The sequence below is a fragment of the Lynx canadensis genome, chromosome B4 (genome assembly GCF_007474595.2).
Source record: "Lynx canadensis isolate LIC74 chromosome B4, mLynCan4.pri.v2, whole genome shotgun sequence".
Classification (NCBI taxonomy): domain Eukaryota; kingdom Metazoa; phylum Chordata; class Mammalia; order Carnivora; family Felidae; genus Lynx; species Lynx canadensis.
Genome location: NC_044309.1, coordinates 103,226,742 through 103,249,235, shown reverse-complemented (window position 1 = coordinate 103,249,235; position 22,494 = coordinate 103,226,742). Strand labels below are relative to the sequence as shown.

At 36.0% G+C, this 22,494-nt stretch overlaps 1 protein-coding gene across 1 annotated transcript in view; it reads right to left on the bottom strand.

The window, feature by feature from the left end:
- Positions 1 to 22,494, bottom strand: part of PTPRQ (protein tyrosine phosphatase receptor type Q) — a 229,341-nt gene that overhangs the window by 76,878 nt on the left and 129,969 nt on the right. Inside the window, exon 27 of the mRNA XM_032593794.1 lies at positions 19,102 to 19,425. Coding sequence (XP_032449685.1) covers positions 19,102 to 19,425 — 324 coding nt within the window. The remainder of the gene's footprint in view (positions 1 to 19,101; positions 19,426 to 22,494) is intronic.

Genomic DNA, 22,494 nt, shown 5'->3' with positions numbered 1-22,494 from the left:
GCACTTGATGGGACATGCGTTGAACTAGGCACACTGTTGTGCGTATCTCTGGCCTCCTATGGCCTCTTGTCAATTCTTAGGACATTAAATGTTGGGAGATAAGTATTTCACAGTATTTCTGATTTTTAAATCCACAGGAGCAAACATTACTGAACAAATATTATTCCACAGATCCTGAGAAGGTATAAAGAAGTTAAAACACACGTTTCCTCGAATAACTTATAAGAGCAAAACTGTGTTATCTTGGTCAAACAACAAAATTTCTGGACCTCAGTTTCCTCCTCAGATGCATATTTCACAGCGTTGTAAAAGAACCATGAATTCAAAATGTGTGAAAGTGGCCGGTTAGTTTACTATTTGGCCCATCATTGTCAATTAGTACAATGTATTATAATAAAGGGCAAAGTTAAGATAAAGACTAGAAATACAAAGAATCGACTATGAGAGGGCAAAGGGTGAAGTGGTGAGTATAGATGGAGGAGGGAGTCTAGGTAAAGTTGCACAGAGGAGATGGGAATTGAATAGGCTTTGAAAGATGAGAAGGATTTCAATAATCAGAGGAGCAGGTTTAGGGGCACTTCTTTGCTAAAAGGATCACAGCCAAAGCCACAAAGACATAAACAGCAGGGTCCACAGACAGATAGAATTTTATCACTGTATAATTTCTTTCCTTGGTAATCTTATGTTTATTATTTTATACATTCAAAATTTATCCTAGGAAGGGGTCCACACACTTCATCAGACTGCTGAAGGAATCTATGGTACAAAAAAGATTCAGAATCCCTAAATTCAAGGAATACAGACTATTATAGAGAGACTGGTGTTCGTGGAGCAATATAGCAGGGAACAAACCTCAAGTAGTCCTTTGGGAACTAAGACAGGTTATTACAATAAATTTGAAGCTCATTCTTTAAATAATAGATTGTCATTGAAACTTTTGGAAAAAGGAATGATTTTTCTAGTGATTTAGGAAGAAAACTCAGGTAGCTATGAAAAAGGTAAGTGCTCTGAAGCACTGAACCCAGAGAGGCTATTTCCAAAAAGCCAGATGAAATGGGATGAGACCCTAAATTAGGATAGTGGCACTAAGCATAGATAGGAAGAGATGAATCCTGGAGCTATTTAGAAAATTTAATTAAAAAAAATTTGTTTTAACTTGAGGCTGATTATATGTGGGTAAAAACAGACATAGAATATGCAGCAAAAGCTAATTCCCATGTTAATCAGGAGAATGCTCATAGAATTCACACCAACAGCATATTCTGGAACAGATAATGGTTTTGGTAGGGACAAGACTATGGAAGGAGATAATAATTTTCTGTTCGTACTCATTGAGTCAGACATTCACAAGGACTGAAATGCCTCACTGACGGTTTGAAGGATAAGCCTAGAAGACAGGACCAGGATGGAAAAGTTTTGTTTTTGTTTTTGTTTTTACATTTCAGATAATTCCTTACAAATCAGGATAGCATAAACATGGCAGGCATATCTGGTTCACGTGAGTCATATGCTCTGAAGAGAGCCAAAAGGTGTATTTCAGTATCAGATAGTTATTTAAAATGTTAATAGTAGTGGCAATTCTTTAAACTATGAATGTTTTATTAGCACTTAGAATATGCTTCCAAGAGAGATATTATGTGTGGAATTTAGGTACCTGACTCAGCCCATAAAAATATATTTTAGTAGTAGCATTAAAATATTTTAAAACAGTATTCAGATATAACAACAGAGGAAATCTAGCAACCATAGCAAACCTGTATAGGGAAGTTTCTGTGGGAAAATGCCAAACATATCCTTCCTACATGTATCTTTTCTGATCCTTGTGCAACATTGACTCTCTGAACAATGACTCCGAGATCTAGTCCATATGGCCCAAGGAGGCATCCAGGAGAGAGAGTGAAAAGGGGATGCTTCAGGATTCTGAGATGTGATGAGCTGCAAGGCGCCAATAATGATAACAGGATTGGGAAAGTGATTTCTCTGGTAACTAATGTGGAGAGATCATGGAATCCCAGCACTAACACACCTGTATATTCTGAGATCTTCAGACTTTATTACTTTTAATTGTATGATCCTAGATTTCTGAAAAGTGCCTCAAATTGTAGCATAATTCATTTAGATAATTACACATAACAAATGAGAGCTGAGAGCTCTCCTGCCACCTGCATAATTGTTTTTGGATGCCCTAACAGAATAACATATTTCATCTTTAAGAGTGGCAACCCTCTTTCTTTTCCAAGCTGGATATTCCTTAGAAATGTTATGCCCACCTTAACAAGCAGCAATGTAACAAACAGCATCCCTGAATCTCTTTATTCACAATGTTAAACGAGGAGTGGATAGGCTTCAGGGCAAGGTATACCATTACTGATCACTAGTGCACACTTTGCTCATGGAGAAATCCGCTTTGAAAATGTTAGATGATTTGCAGGTTTTAATGACCTATCCTCTGCTTTTGACTCTGTAAAAGGGGATAAGCTAGAAGTACAAATTTATTAAGACAACCACTAATTAACAATTGTTTTTATTATTTAACATTTATTAATCTTCTTGCACAACCTGCCTTCCAGGTCTGTAAGAAGCATTGTGGAAAGGAGCAATTTACTCACAGCCAACAAATTGAAAGTATACCATTTTAGGAATATATTTTAGGTTCCTTTTCTCTTTATTTATTCCCAAATGCTTTGCTGGCTTTTGGATGAAATGTATACATTCATCCAACTAACAAATATCGATTGAGCACCTTCTGTGTGCCAGACACTGGGAAGACACAAAGCCTATAAAAGTGATGGAAGTAATTGTGGACCTATCCATGTAGAGCTTCTAGAATGTAACGGCTATTCTTCACTGAAGAACTATTTATTGAACACCTACTACACGGCAGGCATTTTTGAAGTGCCAGTGATAGAGAAGAAAATCAAGGAGATGAAAATTCATAGAACCTCTATTTTAGTGGAGGGAGACAAATGATATTTAAGTAAATTATATACCATGCTAAGAAATGATATTCACTATGATAAAAAATGAAGCAGGGTAATAAGAATGGGGATGATGATGGGAGTTACTTTTAAATATGGTGGTCAGGGTATGCCTCTCTAAGCAGGTTAACATTAGAACAAAGATTTGAAGGAGGTAAAGAAACATGAGAATGTTTGAAGGAAGAGTGTCACAGACAAGAGTATAGCTAATGCTAAGTTGCTGAGGCAGGATTTTGCCTGGTGTGTTCTAGGAATAACAAGGACTCCAGTGATCCTGAAGCCAGGTCAGAATGAGAGTATGAGAGGAAATGGGGACAGGTTTGTGTAGGGCCTTTAAGACCAGTGGTAGGGTCTTTGTAAGAACTGTTATCATGGACAAAAAGACAATGCCATACTATATTTTCATAGTCTTAAGGAGCCCTATAGATTTTGACACTTGGTATCTAACTCATACCAGAAAGATGGGTCAAATTTAATTAGATCAAAAGAGGAAATATTATCTCCAGAATCGAATTCATATACCTCTATAAAGTATACCAATTCAATGGCTGTCAATGACTAACCTTTAAACCAAACTCATTCTAGCAGGCAGGCAAGATGGTACATTATTGTTGCCCAGACATCACACACAGTTTACTGAGGATTTTCTGTGACTATGTGGATAGTAGCTTGTCTTTGGAAATGTTTCCAAGGAAATATGTCTACATCTCCTGTTTTCGGTAGTTTGAATCTTTTGGGTCTCGAGTGAGGACAGATCCAAAACCATTTCCCAAGGGAAACCTTGGCTAGTCTTGCAAGCTACAATGTCTGTAGACCAGCTCAGAAAGCAGTACTGAGGCCTTGTTTCAACTCTTGTCTTCCATAGTAAAATGTCAACCCTGCAATCGTTCCTTAAATACCAGTAATCAAACCCTCATCAGGGAGTGTTGTTCCTCCAAGCAGAGCTGAGAGGAAAATGACATTTAAAGAGCATTCATGGCACACACTAACCACTCACACTACTAAATATTTTCAGTTCTATACACTAATCAATAATTGTCAAAAGGCAAGATATTTAGCCCCTCACTGAGCTGTGCTTTAATGACACTTTTTGAACTTTTCCAAAGATTTTTTTCTCTTTTTAAAGAAATAATCACTCTAAACAGCATTTGTGTTTTCAGTAAATTTGATGAAATTGCCTGTTTTGTTATACAAGTGTTTCCAGTGTTGAATCCTGTGTGAAAAATTTCTCTTAGAATATATTATATCAATTTGTATTCATGAAGGATTAGAATATAATGGGATAAGAACTCCTAAATCTGAACTAAAAAAAAAAAAAAGTAAACACATACATAACTAAACTGGCATAGGAACATACTGTATGAATATATATGTAACTACTTATTTCATCTGTATAAAGCAATTAAAGATACTCATTTAATTCATAGGTAATTTAAGAGAAATAAGTAGAAAACCAAATTGCTCAAGTCTGTTAAAAAACAACATCTAATTATTTTAATAGTGTCTCAAATATTATAGTGTACTTCTAAGCATATAATATTTTGAAATTTCTTTTAGGTAATATTCTTTTGGAAATTGTCAAAATTCCAAAAATACATAATAAAATATAACCAGTATTTTTTTTCTCTTTATTTCAGTGTGAAGTAAACTATTATTAGTGTCACATAAGGGAGAATGCAAAATTACAATTATAAATGTCAACCACAAAAACCAAGGAAGTTTAAATCCTAAAGGCATAGAGAGTTGAAAATATGCCACTTTAAAAGCTTAGCAATGTATAAGCATCTTTGGGAGACTTTGTTTGTCTCTCCATAAACTGTCACATTCTGATTTAGGATTGTTTGTGAAATGAATCTAGTCAGTAATGGGCCAAGATATCACTATACCCTTTCTCTTATAAATCACAGCAATTTACTCAGTAGGAATGATCTATCTTTATTCTCTCATTCCCCATAATCCAATCACTTCCTCTCATAAGCACTTTTCCCCTGGTTTTCACAATAATGCATTTTCTGTAACTAACAACCATAATTTCCTGATTATCATGCTTCTATCCTTGCACAGGAATGTGGGTCTTATGTGGGTCAGGGTCATCTTTCCCATCCATCTGTGTCCCCGTGCTAAGTGTGTCAGCTGAAAGGTGAGTCTGGATAGACCATCATTTTGGCTAGTACATATAAGAGTTTTAATGCCCCTAAGTCTATATGCCAGTTTGATTAAGAACCATATATTTTGGTATGTCTAATACTATTCTTTCAGAATAAGCACATTCAAAAACTTGTTAGAACTTTGCCTTTTGCAGATCCCTGAAAATTTAATGATGAAAAATGTTGTAGAAAATACTGTATAGTTTTTAGTGTGCCATGCTAGAGTGACTTTCCTAAAAGAATAAATATAAACAAAAGATTTGACAACTCACAAGACAGAAAATATAGAGCTCTCTACACATGTGATTTAAATTGTATATCATTTAAGTTCAGCTAAAAGTTTATTTTAAGGGCCTACCCTTCAGGGTATTTTGGTTTCAGGATTTGGTACAGTGTACCACCAGATTCCTACCTACCATCATCAATAAATGAGAGACTCCATTCTTCCTCAACATATACAAGTATTAGCCCCTGGGACTGAGTTCGCTTTGACTTAGCACACCTTTAAAAATTAGCTTTACGTTTTACATGTCTCTCAGGACTAGAGGAAATCTAATTGGATGGTTTAAGTAGATTCCTTACATTTTAAATAATTCAGCTCCTCAAGGGACCTAAAGAAATTTAGCAATTAGATTGACTATATTTATGCCGGCCAAGAGCATCTCAGGGCATATCCTACTGGTTACAATACTACACTAATCAGCTGTCCTTTCTTGGTGTTTAATGTTTCTCTAAACTCTGGTGATCTCATTGCCTCCTATGGGACACTATGACTGGTGTATAAAATATCTCCTACCATTCCACAAGACCTTAATTTTGTTTTATAGTGAGATTTCCCAACAGCAAGATAGCATCACAAAGGCAAATATTATCAGACTAAGAATCTCTCTAATCAGACTGTTTGATGAATACTGAGAATGATTCATGGATGCCCATAGTATTAGACCTCATTGAATGACCATTTTCTGTGATGTGTAATGAGTAATTTTCTGAGTCATTTCAATCTGGCTTAAGTTGAAAAAAAATACCAAATACATAAAACTCTCACTTCTAATACTAGCCAAACCAGTTAAGAATAAAAGTATTCTAATATTAGTACTATTGTTTTTAGGATCAGATAATACATCTTTTTCTAGAATAGCATTATGTCTACAAAATAACTTTCTTTTTTTTTTTTAAATTTTTTTAATGTTTATTTATTTTTGAGACAGGGAGAGACAGAGCATGAACAGGGGAAGGTCAGAGAGAGGGAGACACAGAATATGAAGCAAGCTCCAGGCTCTGAGCTGTCAGCACAGAGCCCGACGCGGGGCTAGAACTCACGGACCGCAAGATCATGACCTGAGCCGAAGTCGGCCGCCTAACCGACTGAGCCACCCAGGCGCCCCTACAAAATAACTTTCTACAACAGTTCTCAAAATATGGTCTCATACAAGCAGCATCAATATTATCTGGGAAGTTGTTAGGAAAGAGCATTCTGCGGTCACACCCCAGACTTCACGGAATCAGAAGGCTGGATAGGGATTAAATTACTGCTTTTGTGATAGTTAAGGAAGCAGTGGAGGGTTTGGGATCTTGTGGTGATAGATGTGGAAATACGCATGCAGCCAACACACACTCCCCAAAGTGGTCTCCTCCTACCTTCCATTTATTCTGGAAAAACTATGAAGAGGTTTCTCCCTACTGTCACTCCCTCCCACTTCCAATGTGCCTAGAGTAATAACAGGCCATCGTGTTCCATAAGAATGTAAGAAAACATCATCAGTTCTACAGTAACTCGAAGCTCCGTGAAGGAACCACTTGGAATAATTCACATGAGGCTATCACCATGATGGAGGGTTGGGGTCAGGATAAATGTTCCTATTTCCTCCTTCCCTTCATTGTATGCAGGTATAATCAGGGTAAAATAACTATCAGGTGTATCAGTAAAGAGACAGAAACTAAAAGTGTAAAGAAAAGTCCCATCCAATGTGTTTGGGAATAGAAATAGTTGCATTATACACTGGAAGCTTGTATAATATCTCCTGGTCTGTTTTAGTCCCAGTTGTCAAAGTTAATAATATCACATAGTGATAATCCTTAAACTTTCTTTTCACTGTTTGTCTTAGTTGTTTCGCTGAAAAAGACATTGCATTTGCTTATGCAAATGAGATTTCAAAATATTTTTATTTATATTCTGGAAAACTTGCTTAAGGTTTGGCAAACTTTTTTTTTGACATTAAATATGGAGTTGGAAGCTTTCGTAAACAGCTTAATTTTATATGCCTACTATTATTTCCTTTAAATTATGATTTCACCTGAATATCTTTTCTCTGTAGTCCTACTTAGCACCCCTCTGCTTCTTTTTTGTGGTACTTTCATGTCATCAGGAGGATTTACCCAAGTCCTAGTTAAGATCTACGAGCACAGACTCTACCCTAGAAATAACTGAAATTCATGAATGAACCAATGTGTGTAAAGTTCTTAGAACAGAACCAGCACAGAACAAACACTTGATAAGCTGTTGTCATTATTCTTAACCACCCAGCCACGGGCTCTCAATTCAGTTACTGGGCCCAACCAAAAAGTGCCCTAAACTACTAGGTATAGCAATTATATGGTCTTTTCAGATTTGGGAGTTTTCCATAGTCAAATCAGAGTTCTCCCAACTTTCTTAGTAAATGTAGAAGAAAATGAAGCTGAATTTTTGTTGACCTAGGGCCTAGTATTGAGGCAGACCTGAACTGAGCTTAATGACTGAAAATCACAAAGAATTAAGCCTAACTTCACACTTCTTTCTGAACGAAGAGAAAAAAGATTCTCAGGAGAGTCCAAATAAATATAATTCAACACGAGATTTGAAGTTTGAGATGAGAAAGTCAGAGAATTCATTTGAATATTTGAAGGATAAAATACAGCTAGCTATACTTAGGGGAAAGGTATTTTTTCTCAATTTTTTCTTGTGATAACTTAATGATTTAAAAAATAACTGATGATCTTTATAAAATCCTTTTATTTTTATTGATTTTGCTGAAAAACACATTCTATGTAGTTATGTAATGGAATTTCAAAATATTTTTATTTAAACTCTGAAAACTTGCTTAATAACCTACCAAAAGCCCTTCTGAGTTAAATACACCGTGGGATGTTCTATTAAATTCTTTAATTTTATATGCTCACTATTATGACCTTTAAATTATGATTTCACTCAAATATCCTTTCTTTGTAATCATACTTAGCAGCCCAAATTTAGACGTTATTCTCCTCTGTTTTCTTCACGGACTATCAATCTCTTATGATCCCAACTTACTATACAAATTCATTAACTTTAGTACCTCAGTTAATTGTTTAGATACTGTTAGTGCTTCTAAAATAGGAATGCATTATTTTCCTTTATTGTTTGAAATATTTCTCAATTTATTAAATGCATATTTCTCTCCTACATGCAGTTATCATACTCCCTATATTAATAAAAGTTAAAATAAAAACAGTATCAGCAATATAAAATAGACTAGTTTTGTGAAATAAAAGAAGCTGAACATGTTAAACATGGACAGTAACTGGGAGAATTTTAATTTTGGCTATAACCATGCAAGTATTTGAAAGACAAGTTATAGACCAAAAAAAAATTGAAGAAAGTAATTAATATGAACTACTTTGCAATGGAGATATTGGACATTGAAAACCTTGCACATTAAGTCAAATGTCTTCCTTGAGTCCAAATGCCATACTCATTTAGTCTTAGATACTGAGTAGGCATGGAGGGTAGAAACGTATATGTATAACATAATCACCTAGTCATCTCTGCTTTTAAGGAGCTCAGAGTTCCACAAAACAGAGAGAGAGAAACAATTATGAAGCAATATGTTCAATACTTTAGAAACAATTTTTAGATGTGTGAGTGGAAGGAGGAACTCATAGAAGGCTTTGTAAAAGAGATGTTTGGTGTGAAACCTAAAGAAAAGAAGCTGGTCTCCAAAAAGAAGACAGGATAGTAAGAAAGAATAGCAAAGATTCTGGAGCACAAAAGAGATAGAGCAAGGCATGTATGGAGAATATAATGCAAAACCATAGATGATCTTATAGAGCATACTAAAAAGTATGATTTTTACACAACAGTAAAATAGGAAACTATCAAAGATTTTAAGCAGGGGAATAACATGGTCAGATAGGTATATTCCAAAGCTAGATTCAGGTAAAGGGTACAGAAAATGGGACCAGAAAGACCATTTAGATAACTTTTGTAATAATCTAGGAAATGTATTTTTTAAGTTTATTTGTTTACTTTGAGAGAGAGACGGAGGGAGAGAGAGAGAGAGGGAATCCTAAGCAGGTTCTGCACGGTTCGCACAGAGCCTGATGATGTGGGGCTCAACCTCATGAACTGTGAGATCATGACCCGAGCCAAAACCAAGAGTTAGACGCTTAACTGACTGAGCCACCCAGGCGTCCCTCTATGAAATGAATTTTAAGGGTTTCGATTTAGAGACTCCTAACAGAGAAAAGTACATTTATGAAATACTCAGAAAGTAAATTCAGTAAGACTCAGGTATGTACTTGGGAGTGAGGGATAGCTAGAAATAATTAAGAATAATTCCTAGATGACTGGCTTGAACAATTAAGTGAATGATGGTACAATGCACTGCAACAGGGAACACACATGTAGGGAAGGTTTGCAGTGGGGCAGGAGCAATGGTAATAATGGGGTCTGACTGTGGAAGTAAGCAGTCATACCAGTAACTTCAACATAGGTCTAGAAGAGAGATGTCCTCTTGAACTACACATTTGAGAGTCTCAGGCAACTAACTGAGAAGACTTTCAACAGCATCTAACAATTTCACAGAAGTACAATCATCATGTCTAGAATAAATTATATCCATTTCCTCTAGTGTCAGCAGGTTAGAGCCATTCTAAAAATGCATTGTCACCAAATGGGCTTCTTTATGTCTTGCATTATATTTTCCCATTTATTCTTGGCTAACATCTCTTCTTGCCATTATGTAATTGCTTCTTTATAGGAGGGATAATACCTACCCTTGTTATGATAGCACTTATCACATTATAAGTACATTATACCATTTAGAATAAATTAAGGAAAATAATTGAATATATATTAACTCAGTAACCATTTCTTATTTTTAAAAATGTTAAGGAGTATTTTGCCCTCTATTTGGTTTTTCTTCTTTTTAGATCATAAAGTTGCATTCCTTGGAAGCCTCTTTGATGAAGCATGTTTTGTTGAATTTTTTTAACCTAACAGATGTTTGGGTAGTTAAAATTCCTCATGAGTATGGTATCCTGTGGTTTTCACAACCTAAGTGTTACCCCAGGAATTTTCCTTTTTTGCTGTCTTCCAGTCCTGGTGGTCTATAGGAGATGCACATTATGAGAGTCCCATTTCATTCCATACTAATTTCACACCCACACTCTTTTAAAGTTGTACATTTCCTCAGCATTATAAGTACTTATTGTGCACCATGGAGATATTTAACAGCTTTCCATTCATTCTACATTCCTCCCCCACACACAACTCAAATTGCTTTTGAGTATAAGGGTTAATCAGAAGAAAAAAAAAAGATGAGTAAAATTATCTGCAAGAGTTTAATGTTTCAAGTTAAATATTTCTGTCATTTGTAATTTTTGTGATTATGTTTGTATCTATACACACTCAGCATGAAGTAGAGAGTTATGGCTATTATACAGATGACTTAAGGAGAAAAGCAATTTGGCTTCAATTATCTAGATCAGAGTATGTGGGAGAAAGAAATATTAGCTTGAGTTGGCTGAATATTGTTTCCTTTATTCACTCTAGTTTACAGTGGTAGATTCAGATTCAGAAAGTAACCCAAGTTAATTCTCACTTTGCTTCCTGGATTTTCAATTTAGGTGCTCTTCTTTACGAGCTTAAAGAGAGTTAATATTACATATTTTCTTATTCTATACGCCGTTTTGGAACATTTTATATTTATCATTCAGACTGGGTGGTCTAGAGTTATTCAATTTTGAAAAAGTTGATAGCAAACTAGCCATTAATTTCTAGCTCCTTATCAAGAAACTCCAGGTTTTGATATGAGGTTTTATTACTAAGTGCTTGGGTGCAACTTGATGCCATTACAAATGTCACATCTGAAATAGTGATTTATACTAATTTATATTGTTGTTTAGTCTTTCTTAAATTGAGAGAAATTACTCATTTTAATCATTTTATCTTCTTATACCCTATTATTAAAGAACATAACACTTTTTAAAATAATGATATATAATACTAAAATTATTATTTTTCTCCATTCAGGTTACTTTTTATGTTTGCAAAATATCTTTAATGTTTTTCATCTTTAATATTCAGAATAAATATCTAATCTTTACTTACTTTCTATCTTAAAAAAGCATTACTACTTTTCGAGATTTTTGTTGCTTGACTATTTTATTTTTACATCACATGTTAGTTCACCATATACATTATCTGGCAATAATACATGTAGTGTCTTTTGTCTTTCACATCAAATGTAATCTCAGATTATGTCTCCTGGGCTTAATATAATAAATAAAATTTTTCTTTCACTGTATAATTATGAAATTCAGATATGCGTGTATATAAATTAAATATATACACACACACATTAAAATCAACTAAAATTCCTAGCTTTACCTACTTTCTTATCTCTAAGTATGTATGTATTTCTGTTTTCTAGTTAATTGGGTTAGAAGTTATTTCTTTTCAAAATCAACAGGTTCAAAATAATGATATGTTTTAATAAACCAACCCAAATTTGATTGTCCCATATTTTTCTTTATATATAAAATTTAGAAAAAATGTCTTCTTTATTCCTGAGACTAAAAAAGTAACTAACTCATTCTCATTCTCGTAACTTACACAATTTCCTATTCACACACACATATAGATATCCAGATGAAAAGCTAGTAAGTTGGAAAATGCCAAGAAAAATCATGTCGTCACAAATTCTGAAATACATAAATCTTTTTACTTTTCTTTCTTTAAATTTTTTTTAATGTTTATTTATTTTTGAGAGAGACAGAGTCAGAGACAGAGTGTGAGTGGGGGGGGGGGGGGGGGGGGGAGGGAGGCGGGGCCGGCAGACGGAAAGGGAGACAGAATCCCAAGCAGGCTCCAGGCTCTGAGGGAGCTGCCAACACATAGCCTGCTGCCGGGCTCAAACTCACAAACTGCGAGATCATGGCCTGAGCCGAAGTTGGACGCTTAACCAACTGAGCCACCCAGGAGCCCCGTTTTACTTTTCTTTCTTAATTACCATGGTAGAAAGGCGATTCTCTATGTATACTCTGGAATTAACATAGGGAAACTCTTTTATTCTATTGATAAACAACAGAGTAGAAAATCAGCTCTCAAGCATAAAGAAAAAGATTAGAGAGGGAGGGAGCCAAAACATAAGAGACTCTTAAAAACTGAGAACAAACTGAGGGTTGATGGGGGGTGGGAGGGTGGGTGATGGGTATTGAGGAGGGCACCTGTTGGGATAAGCACTGGCTGTTGTATGGAAACCAATTTGACAATATATTTCACATTAAAAAAAAAAAGAGGAAGGGAATAGGAGTAGTATAGAAAACCTACTTATATATTGACAAACGTCTTCATACCTAAGTATTCTCTAATGGTGAATTCAAATTGTAGCAATGAGATACTAGATCCAGAGGGAAGAAAAATACCGGATAAAAGACAAATTAGTGCTCCATAGAGAGGCACTCTATGGATTAGTCATCAATTAAAGACCTGGAAGCTGGCATGAAGAAAAGCCACGATTACTCTCCACTGCATCAAGAACTAATCAACCAACCAACCAACGAACCACCAATGGCAAAGAAAGGCATCCTGGTAAAACTAGGAAAATAATGCTATTTAAAAAAACAAAACAAAACAAAACAAAAAACCTCACACTGCTTGTGAAAAGTTTGCAACACTTTACCATTATTCTTTCAGACCAAAATGAGCAAAATGTACTAGTAGGAAATTGAAAATGACTCAGTGCTAGTAAGTGGGTCATAGATATAAAAAGGGGGTAAGGAGGAGGGGGAACTAGGGTGGAAGCAATGATATTCAAATGGAAAAATTCCTAAATTTGCACATTAAGAATGTGGGATTCTTTAAAACCTCAACTTTACAGTTTCATTTACCAGATTCTGAATTAATCATGCTAATCGTCATTCTATGCTAATTGAACATCTAGCCTTATATCTGGAGTGCATGAGGAGATGATGCATGTGGAGAGCCCACTTGCTGGCTCACCATAGTGCCCAAAAGCAGGTACTATCTGAGTGAGATGACTGTAAGGAGTAGGATGGGAATCCTCAGGGTTAGCAGATGCACAGGCACACCGTCTATTTTAACCAAAGGCTACAAATTAGCTTCCACGGGCCAGACCTGGGCTATTGATGTGCTTAGTTTGAACAACTAAATGCTTTTATATTAAAAAATAATTATCACAGGCAAGAAATGGAATTTTTTCACATTTAAAAAACCTAAATTTCCCATTTCTCTGAGAACATCAGAAGTCCTGATAGCACGGCCTGCTTATAGGACACTCATCAGACTTTAGACAGCACATTCTCTGTTAATTTGTCACAGCTTCCACCATTCCCAACTGCCTTATAACATCCTGCTTCAATGACATGATAATATACATGGAGACCCCGATAGACTCCACCAAAAGTCTGCTAGAACTGATACGTGAATTCAGCAAAGTCGCAGGATACAAAATCAATGTACAGAAATCAGTTGCATTCTTATACACTAATAATGAAGCAACAGAAAGACAAATAAAGAAACTGATCCCATTCACAATTGCACCAAGAAGCATAAAATACCCAGGAATGAATCTAACCAAAGATGTACAAGATCTGTATGCTGAAAACTATAGAAAGCTTATGAAGGAAATTGAAGAAGATATAAAGAAATGGAAAAACATTCCGTGCTCATGGGAAGAATAAATATTGTTAAAATGTCAATACTACCCAAGGCTATCTACATATTCAATGCAATCCCAATCAAAATTGCACCAGCATTCTTCTCGAAGTTAGAACAGCAATCCTAAAATTTGTATGGACCACAAAAGTCCCCGAATAGCCAAAGTAATTTTGAAGAAGAGAACCAAAGCAGGAGGCATCACAATCCCAGACTTTAGCCTCTACTACAAAGCTGTCATCATCAAGACAGCATGGTATTGGCACAAAAACAGACACATAGACCAATGGAATAGAATAGAAACCCCAGAACTAGACCCACAAACGTATGGCCAACTAATCTTTGACAAAGCAGGAAAGAACATCCAATGGAAAAAAGACAGTCTCTTTAACAAATGGTGCTGGCAGAACTGGACAGCAACATGCAGAAGAATGAAACTAGACCACTTTCTTACACAATTCACAAAAATAAACTCAAAATGGATAAAGGACCTGAATGTGAGATAGGAAACCATCAAAACACTAGAGGAGAAAGCAGGAAAAGACCTCTCTGACCTCAGCCGCAGCAACTTCTTACTTGACACATCTCCAAAGGCAAGGGAATTAAAAGCAAAAATGAACTATTGGGACCTCATAAAGATAAAAAGCTTCTGCGCAGCAAAGGAAACAATCAACAAAACTAAAAGGCAACCAACGGAATGGGAAAAGATATTTGCAAATGACATATTGGACAAAGGGCTAGTATCCAAAATCTATAAAGAGCTCACCAAACTCCACACCCAAAAACAAATAATCCACTGAAGAAATGGGCAGAAAACATGAATAGACACTTCTCTAAAGAAGACATCCAGATGGCCAACAGGCACATGAAAAGATGCTCAATGTCGCTCCTCGTCAGGGAAATACAAATCAAAACCACACTCAGATATCACCTCATGCCAGTCAGAGTGGCCAAAATGAACAAATCAGGAGACTATAGATGCTGGCGAGGATGTGGAGAAACAGGAACCCTCTTGCACTGTTGGTGAGAATGCAAATTGGTGCAGCCACTTTGGAAAACAGTGTGGAGGTTCCTCAAAAAATTAAAAATAGACCTACCCTATAACGCAGCAGTAGCACTGCTAGGAATTTACTCAAGGGATACAGGAGTACTGATGCATAGGGGCACTTGTACCCCAATGTTTATAGCAGCACTCTCAACAATAGCCAAATTGTGGAAAAAGCCTAAATGTCCATCAACTGATAAATGGATAAAGAAATTGTGGTTTATATACACAATGGAGTACTACATGGCAATGAGAAAGAATGAAATATGGCCCTTTGTAGCAACGTGGATGGAACTGGAGAGTGTGGTGCTAAGTAAAATAAGCCATACAGAGAAAGACAGATACCATGTTTTCACTCTTATGTGGATCCTGAGAAACTTAACAGAAACCCATGGGGGAGGGGAAGGAAAAAAAAAGAGGTTAGAGTGGGAGAGAGCCAAAGCATAAGAGACTCTTAAAAACTGAGAACAAACTGAGGGTTGATGGGGGGGTGGGAGGGAGGGAAGGGTAGGTGATGGGCATTGAAGAGGGCATCTTTTGGGATGAGCACTGGGTGTTGTATGGAAACCAATCTGACAATAAATTTCATAAATTATAAAAAAAATAACAGCCTGCTTCATTCATTATAGTACCCCTTCACTTAACTTCCAGTTGCCCTGGGACTTAAATTTTTTTTTTAAATTTTTTTAATGTTTATTTATTTTTGAAAGAGAAAGACAGAGACAGAGATGGAATGCTAGCAAGGGTGGGGCAGAGAGAGAGGGAGACATAGAACCTGAAGCAGGCTCCAGGCTCTGAGCTGTCAGCACAGAGCCTGATATGGGGCTCGAACTCACAAACTGTGAGATCATGACCTGAGCTGAAGTCCATCGCCTAACCGACTGAGCCACCCAGTTGCCCTTCTGGGACTTTAAAGTTTATTCATTCAGTCAATATATCATTTTTTAATCAAATCTTCATGTGTGATTTTTATTTATTCCTATTGGCTGATGAAACTAAAACTCCTACTTTACCTACTTTCTTATCTCTAAGTATGTATTTCTTTCTCTTTTCTAGTTAATTGGATTAGAATAGTTACTTCTTCTCAAAATCAGTAGGTTCAAAAAAACCATATTTATTTAATAAACCCAACCCAAATTTGATTGTTCCATAGTTTTCTTCTCTGTGTTATGGCACCATCATGCTCAGTATCACCTGAACTGGAAGACAGTTCATTCTCCCCTACCCACTTCAGCTTATTAAATCAAGTTTCACTCACTTAGAAAATATTTACAGAGTACCTACTCTTACCAGGAACCATTCTCTAGGCAATAGAAATAGCAATGGTCAAGACAGATTCTAAAAACAAACAAAAATAAAAAAGCTATTGCATAATCATAAATGCTCATTAAGGTAAGATGGCATTCTAGAAAAATACTGTAAGGCTATTTTAAATTGGGTGGTCAGAGAAATCCATTTTGGGCAGGAATCATTTAAGTAGAGGTATACATTATGAAAAGCTGCTCATGTGAAGATGGAAGTAAAAGAGCATTCCAGTCGAAAGGAAGAAGGGGTGCAAAGGCCCAAGTTCTGGGAGTCAAGTGCAATTAAGCAACAGAAAAAGTAAATGGTGAGTATAGTGAGGGGAAAGTAGTTACAGATGAGGTTAGAGGGTTAAGTAAGAGCCAGGTCATGTAGGGCTTTGTTAATCGTGTTAAGAAATTTGAATTTTATTCTAAAGTAATGGAAATTCTTTGAATGGCTTTAAACAAAGAAGTGACATCATCTGATTTAGGTTTAAAAAGATGGGCCTAAAAGCTCAGGAAGTCAGTAAGAGGTCGATGCAGTGGTAGTAGTAACAAGGATAGGACTGGTATTATAGCAATGCAAATGAAGGGATGTATTTAGATAGCACAGTTGAAATAAATCATTGGCAGAGTTGAGGAGGAACAGAATTCTGCCTAGATTTTCATTTTCTGCAACCAGATGAGTAATGGTGAAGTTTACTGAAACAGGGAAGGTTGGAGGATGAAAGGTTTAGTGTTTAGACCACATTAACTTTCAGAGTTATATTTGACACACATGCCCAATGATGTCAGTTGACCAGGTACATATACTGATCTGAGTTCTAGGGAGGAGTCAGAGCTGGAAATAGATATTTGAGAATAAGACTTTAAAGCCATAGGACAGGATAAGGTTACTTCAAGGTCAGATCTCCTAAGGGTTGTGTGTTGAAACAGAAAAAGTTCAAATATAGATATATGGGCTCTCCAACACTTAGAGTTAAAAAAAGTATGAGCAAAGAAGACTGAAAAGAGTTACCAGCGAAGATAGGAGAAAAACCAGAAGAGAGGATACTATAGAACCCAAGTCAAAGTGCTACAAGGAGCAGAAGCTGGATAATTGTGTTGAAGGGTGAATCACATGGATTCTATCTCAAATGTTGTGTTGCATTAACAGATATTGATTGGAATTTTATGCAAACATTATGCCAGGTACTCCTGGGAAGAGTAACAAGAGGCACAATCAGGGACCTAAAAATAAAACTTCTAGATCAAAGTTTATTTCTCTATCTATAAAGATCTACAACAGCATCTATTTATCACTGGCAATCTGTGTGTGTGTGTGTGTGTGTGTGTGTGTGTGTGTGTGTGTGTGTGTGTGTGTTTGCACGTGTGTATGTTACTCTACCTATAGGTATCAAAAACTTTTAGGAAAATGTGATTTGGATTTGAAAGGAATCATCTAGTAACAGTCTTGATCAAGAGAGAAGAATGATAACTTAAGGTCCCTATTTGGATGGCTTATGTGGGATGGTGTTGAGATGGGCGACCTGGCCAACTTGAAATTTGCTATGGATATCTTGGGGTGGAAGTGGCATTTCAGAGGGTGCAGCCACTCCTGAGCTCTGACTTGCAGGACTTGATTTATAATTTATTTGTTTTTTTATGGAAGACATTACAATTCTATGTAGATAGTGTTCAGGATAAATAATAGACATTTATTTACTTACTAATGGGTAATTATAGTATCTAACCAAGTAGAGTAATCAGTTAGTTTTAAAATATAAAACTAAAGTAGCAAGAGCATCTTTACCTATACTTTGCGTGATTTCTATGGAAAAGCATGTAAAGAGATTTTTCTTGAATACAAAAGTCCTGAAAGATAGGTAGATGGCAGAATAATTTTGAAAAATTATTATGTGTTTTTTCTCTGTATTTTTTCCTTCCCCATATCTCAAGCTAGGAGTTGCACTCTTGGTATTTCCTTCCTCAGAATTGTATTAGGTAAAAAGCACAAGCTGAAAAGCTGCTTGCTGAGAGATCTGTCTCAGCTATTGCAAGAGTGTATGTGTGTGTGTGTGTGTGTGTGTGTGTGTGTGCACGTGCACGCGCGCCTAAAGTCACTGAAAAGGTTGTAAAGTCTGGCTTAAAAGCAGCAAAGCATCTATACATGAAGGGAAAAGGTAGGCATGGACTAAGGGTGCTCAGTGGCAATCAGTATAGCTTAATGATACTACAAGAGAGGCACATAATGCTTTATTGCAAGAGAAGACTCTAGGACCTTGGTACAACTCTGAAAGCCTGAGAAAAGCCCTAACAAATAATGTTTGAAATTGAATTTCCCATTGGGATTCAATTAAATTAAAAACAAATGGTACTATGTGCATTAGTGTATACACTAATTCAGTTATTTTCATGTTCAGTGATTTTATACACAACTGTATTAAGTAGAAATCATTAACAGATATCAATGTGTGTGTATATGTATTTACTTATAAGTGTGTAATACTTACTTCTTTTGCATAGAAGCCATTAAAATTCCATGTAGATAGTGTTCAGGATAAGTACCAGAAATTTATTTAGCTAATTATGATTAATGCTGTCTAAGCAAGTAGGCTAACTAGTTTTAAAAATAAAATTAAAGTTGCAAGAGCAAGTATTACATATACTTTGAGTGATTTTTGTGGAAAATCATTCAAAGAGCTTTTTCTTGAATGCAGAAGTATAAATACACATACAAGATAATACTTACGGCCAGGCAGGGTTTGTGTAGATATCCAATTTGAAGCATTGCCATAACCAGCATTGGTGCTGGCAGCCACTTGGAATCTGTACCATCTAAATTTCTTTAATCCATACACTGTCTCTTCAGTTAGGTTAGCTTCATAAAGGTATTGTGTTTTTTGATACTCAACACATTCTTCAGAATCCCATTCTATGCATTTCTGAGCCCGCAACTGAGTGGTGATCTTGTAATTTTGGAAGTAGCCAAGAACAGAGTCAGGTCTCATCCATGTTAATGTTGCACTAGTTGACTGAACATTAGAAAAAGCAATATTTGTGGGTACACTGGGGACTAAAAATTAAGGGAGAAAAATTGAAAACAATTAGAATTACCAAAAATTTTGTAAATGGAAGGAAGAAATGGATTAAAAAATATGTCCCTATTATGCACCTAGTGGCAACTCTTATTACAACTGCCCTTAGATTAGTATCACCACATTTAATGAGCAGAACCTTAAGGTGATGCTTCAGAGACTGCTGGTTCAAACGGTAGAGGGCAAAACAACTGTGATTTTATTAATTCCCAATTTTGCTCCCAAATTCACTCATAAGAATCTTATATAAACTTACTTTGGCTTCATATATAAGTACTGGTACAAAAGAAAATTGTATGCTCATTTAAACTTATATACTTCCCTGGGTATGGTCTGAGTTTTAATATTCAGTTCCCAAGAAAAACATACTCATATTTAAATGTCTATATAGACACAATTACATCTTATACATAGTAAATGCTGAATATAAAATAATTCTAAATAAACAATATTATTAACTTAATTGATTTATTTAATTAGCTGATTTTTATTTTATCTTGCATAGATCTAAAACTGACAAAATCTTTTCTAGAATATCATCCGGCAGACTAATATTAATACACAGACTAAGGGGCACCTGGGTGGCTTAGTCGGTTGAGCATCGGACTTCTGTTCAGGCCATGATTTCACAGTTCGTGAGTTCGAGCCCCATGTAGGGCTCTGTGCTGGCAGCTCAGAGCTTGGAGCCTGCTTTGGATTCTGTGTCTCCCTCTCTGTCTGACCCTCCCCTGCTCGTGTTCTGTCTCTCTCTCTCTCTTTCTCTCTCTCTCAAAAATAAACGTTAAAAAAATTTAAAAAATACACAGACTAAGGTATCTGTCTATTACCCACAATCACATAGTCCTACTTGGAGTCACTTAATAGATTTCATATTAACCACTGGTTTGCTATATACATATCATGTGTCAGGCTCTGAGCCTGGTGTTAAGGATTCAATATACATAAGGCTTATTTTCAAGAAATAGCCATTTATTGAATTAGTAATAATACAAGCATGTTATGGTTAGGAATACGAAAGAACAATGCACTAAGTGGTATAAGCACTTTCTTCAACCATGCCTTTCCCTGTGTGTGTGTACAAGGGTTTTTGCTTAGAAGGCTGAGATAGAATGATACCAAGTGACTTGTGTGAAAACTATATAATTCACAAAAGCTGTATAACAATAGTCACATTTAAAAATAAGAAAATGATGAGTTAGAAAACCCATTCATTCCTAAACATCATATGTTTTTTTTAAGTTTATTTACTTATTTTGAAAGAGAGCGGGGAGAGTGCACAAATGGGGGAGGGACGGAAAGGGAGAGGGCGAGAGAGAATCCCAACCAGGCTCCGTTTTGTCAGTGCAGAGACTGATATGCAGCCAGAACTCAGGAACTGCAAGATCATGACGTGAGCCAAAGTCAGATGCTTAACTGACTGAGCCACCCAGGTGACCCCTAAACATATCATATTAATTCAGGATTCAATAAATATCTAATGAGCACCTAATTTGTGTCAAGTGTTTAACAGCATTTACACAATAAAAGTATAAGTAAATATTGTATATAATATTTTAGATGATTGCTGTTATGGGGAGAAATAAGGAAGAAATAAGAAAGAGAGAGAGATGATCTAGGGACATTGAAATTTTTAATTGAGTAGTCAGAGAAGACGTGAAGTTCTAATCTAAGCTCTTTAGATTAGAAGGCATGAAGTTCCTGATGAAGGCTGGGGGAAAACCATGGGAATATTTGAAAAAAGGACATTCCCTGCAGGGGAAAATGCATGATTATAGGCACTAAGTTGGAGCTATGCTTGGTATATTTGGAGAATAACAAGGAGGCCAGTGTGGCTAGAAGGAGTTGCGGTCTAAGAGGAAATAATGAAAGCTAGATTGTGTATCACATTGTAGGACATTGTTAATGACTTTCATTTGAGCAGAGGAATGACAGGCTCTAACATGTTTTCATGGAATTGCACCAGTCACTGTGCAGAGCATAGACTGAAGGGAGATAAGGGTGAAAACAGGGAGAGCAATTAGTAGGCTGTTGCAATGTCAACACAACAGATCATGATGGCCTGACCCAGATTGCAGCAGCAGAAATGAACAGAAGCTTTCAGATGCTGAACATCATTTGAAAGGGAGCTGACAGGATTTGCTGATGCATGACTTGTGAGGTGGAAGGGAAAGAGAGAGTAGAGGAATGCCCTATGGTCTCTGGATTGAGCAAACAGAAAAATGAAGTCATTATTAACCAAGCTGGAAAGAGTAAGCTTTGGGGAGAGAGATTAAGAATTTATTTTGAGCATGTTAACTTTGAAATGCCTATCAGATACCCAGAAAGAGATGTCAAATAGTAGATGGATACACTGGAGTTCTGTAGAAAGGCCTAGACTCCAGTTAAAAATTTTAATTTCATCTTAAATTTTTATTGAATTATCTATAGATCTATTGCTTATATATTTGCCTAAATCTGGAAGAGAAGACAAAGTCTAATGCAATGGAAAACAAGAAGTAGATAACTTAAAGCCATATGATTAAATTACTCTATTTTCCAATACTAATAGTTATCATTGAACCTTACTGTATTTAATTAAACATTAACCTTCAAAGTAGCATTAAAAACAGAATACTTGATATGCTACCTACAACACACCCCTCTTCTATTTTTAGTTATGCAGAAAAGCAACTAGAGAAAAAGTTATTTTTAAGGAAAATATACCTTATAGAGGAATCAGTTTTAGATCTGATTAAAAAATAGAATTTCCAGGGGCACCTGGGTAACTCAGTTGGTTAAGCATCTGACTTTGGCTCAGGTCATGATCTCATGGTTTGTGGGTTTGAGCCCTCCGTCGGGTTCTGTGCTGACAGCTCAGAGCCTGGAGCCTGCTTCTGATTCTGTGTCTCCCTCTCTCTCTGCCCCTTCCCTGTTTGCTCTCTCTTTCTCCCTCTCTCTCTCAAAAATAAACATTAAAAAAATTTCAAATTGAATTTCTATAAAAGGTAGAACTTCCATAATTTACTTAAATCTCGTAGCCACTAAATTTGAACTCAGATCACCTGAAG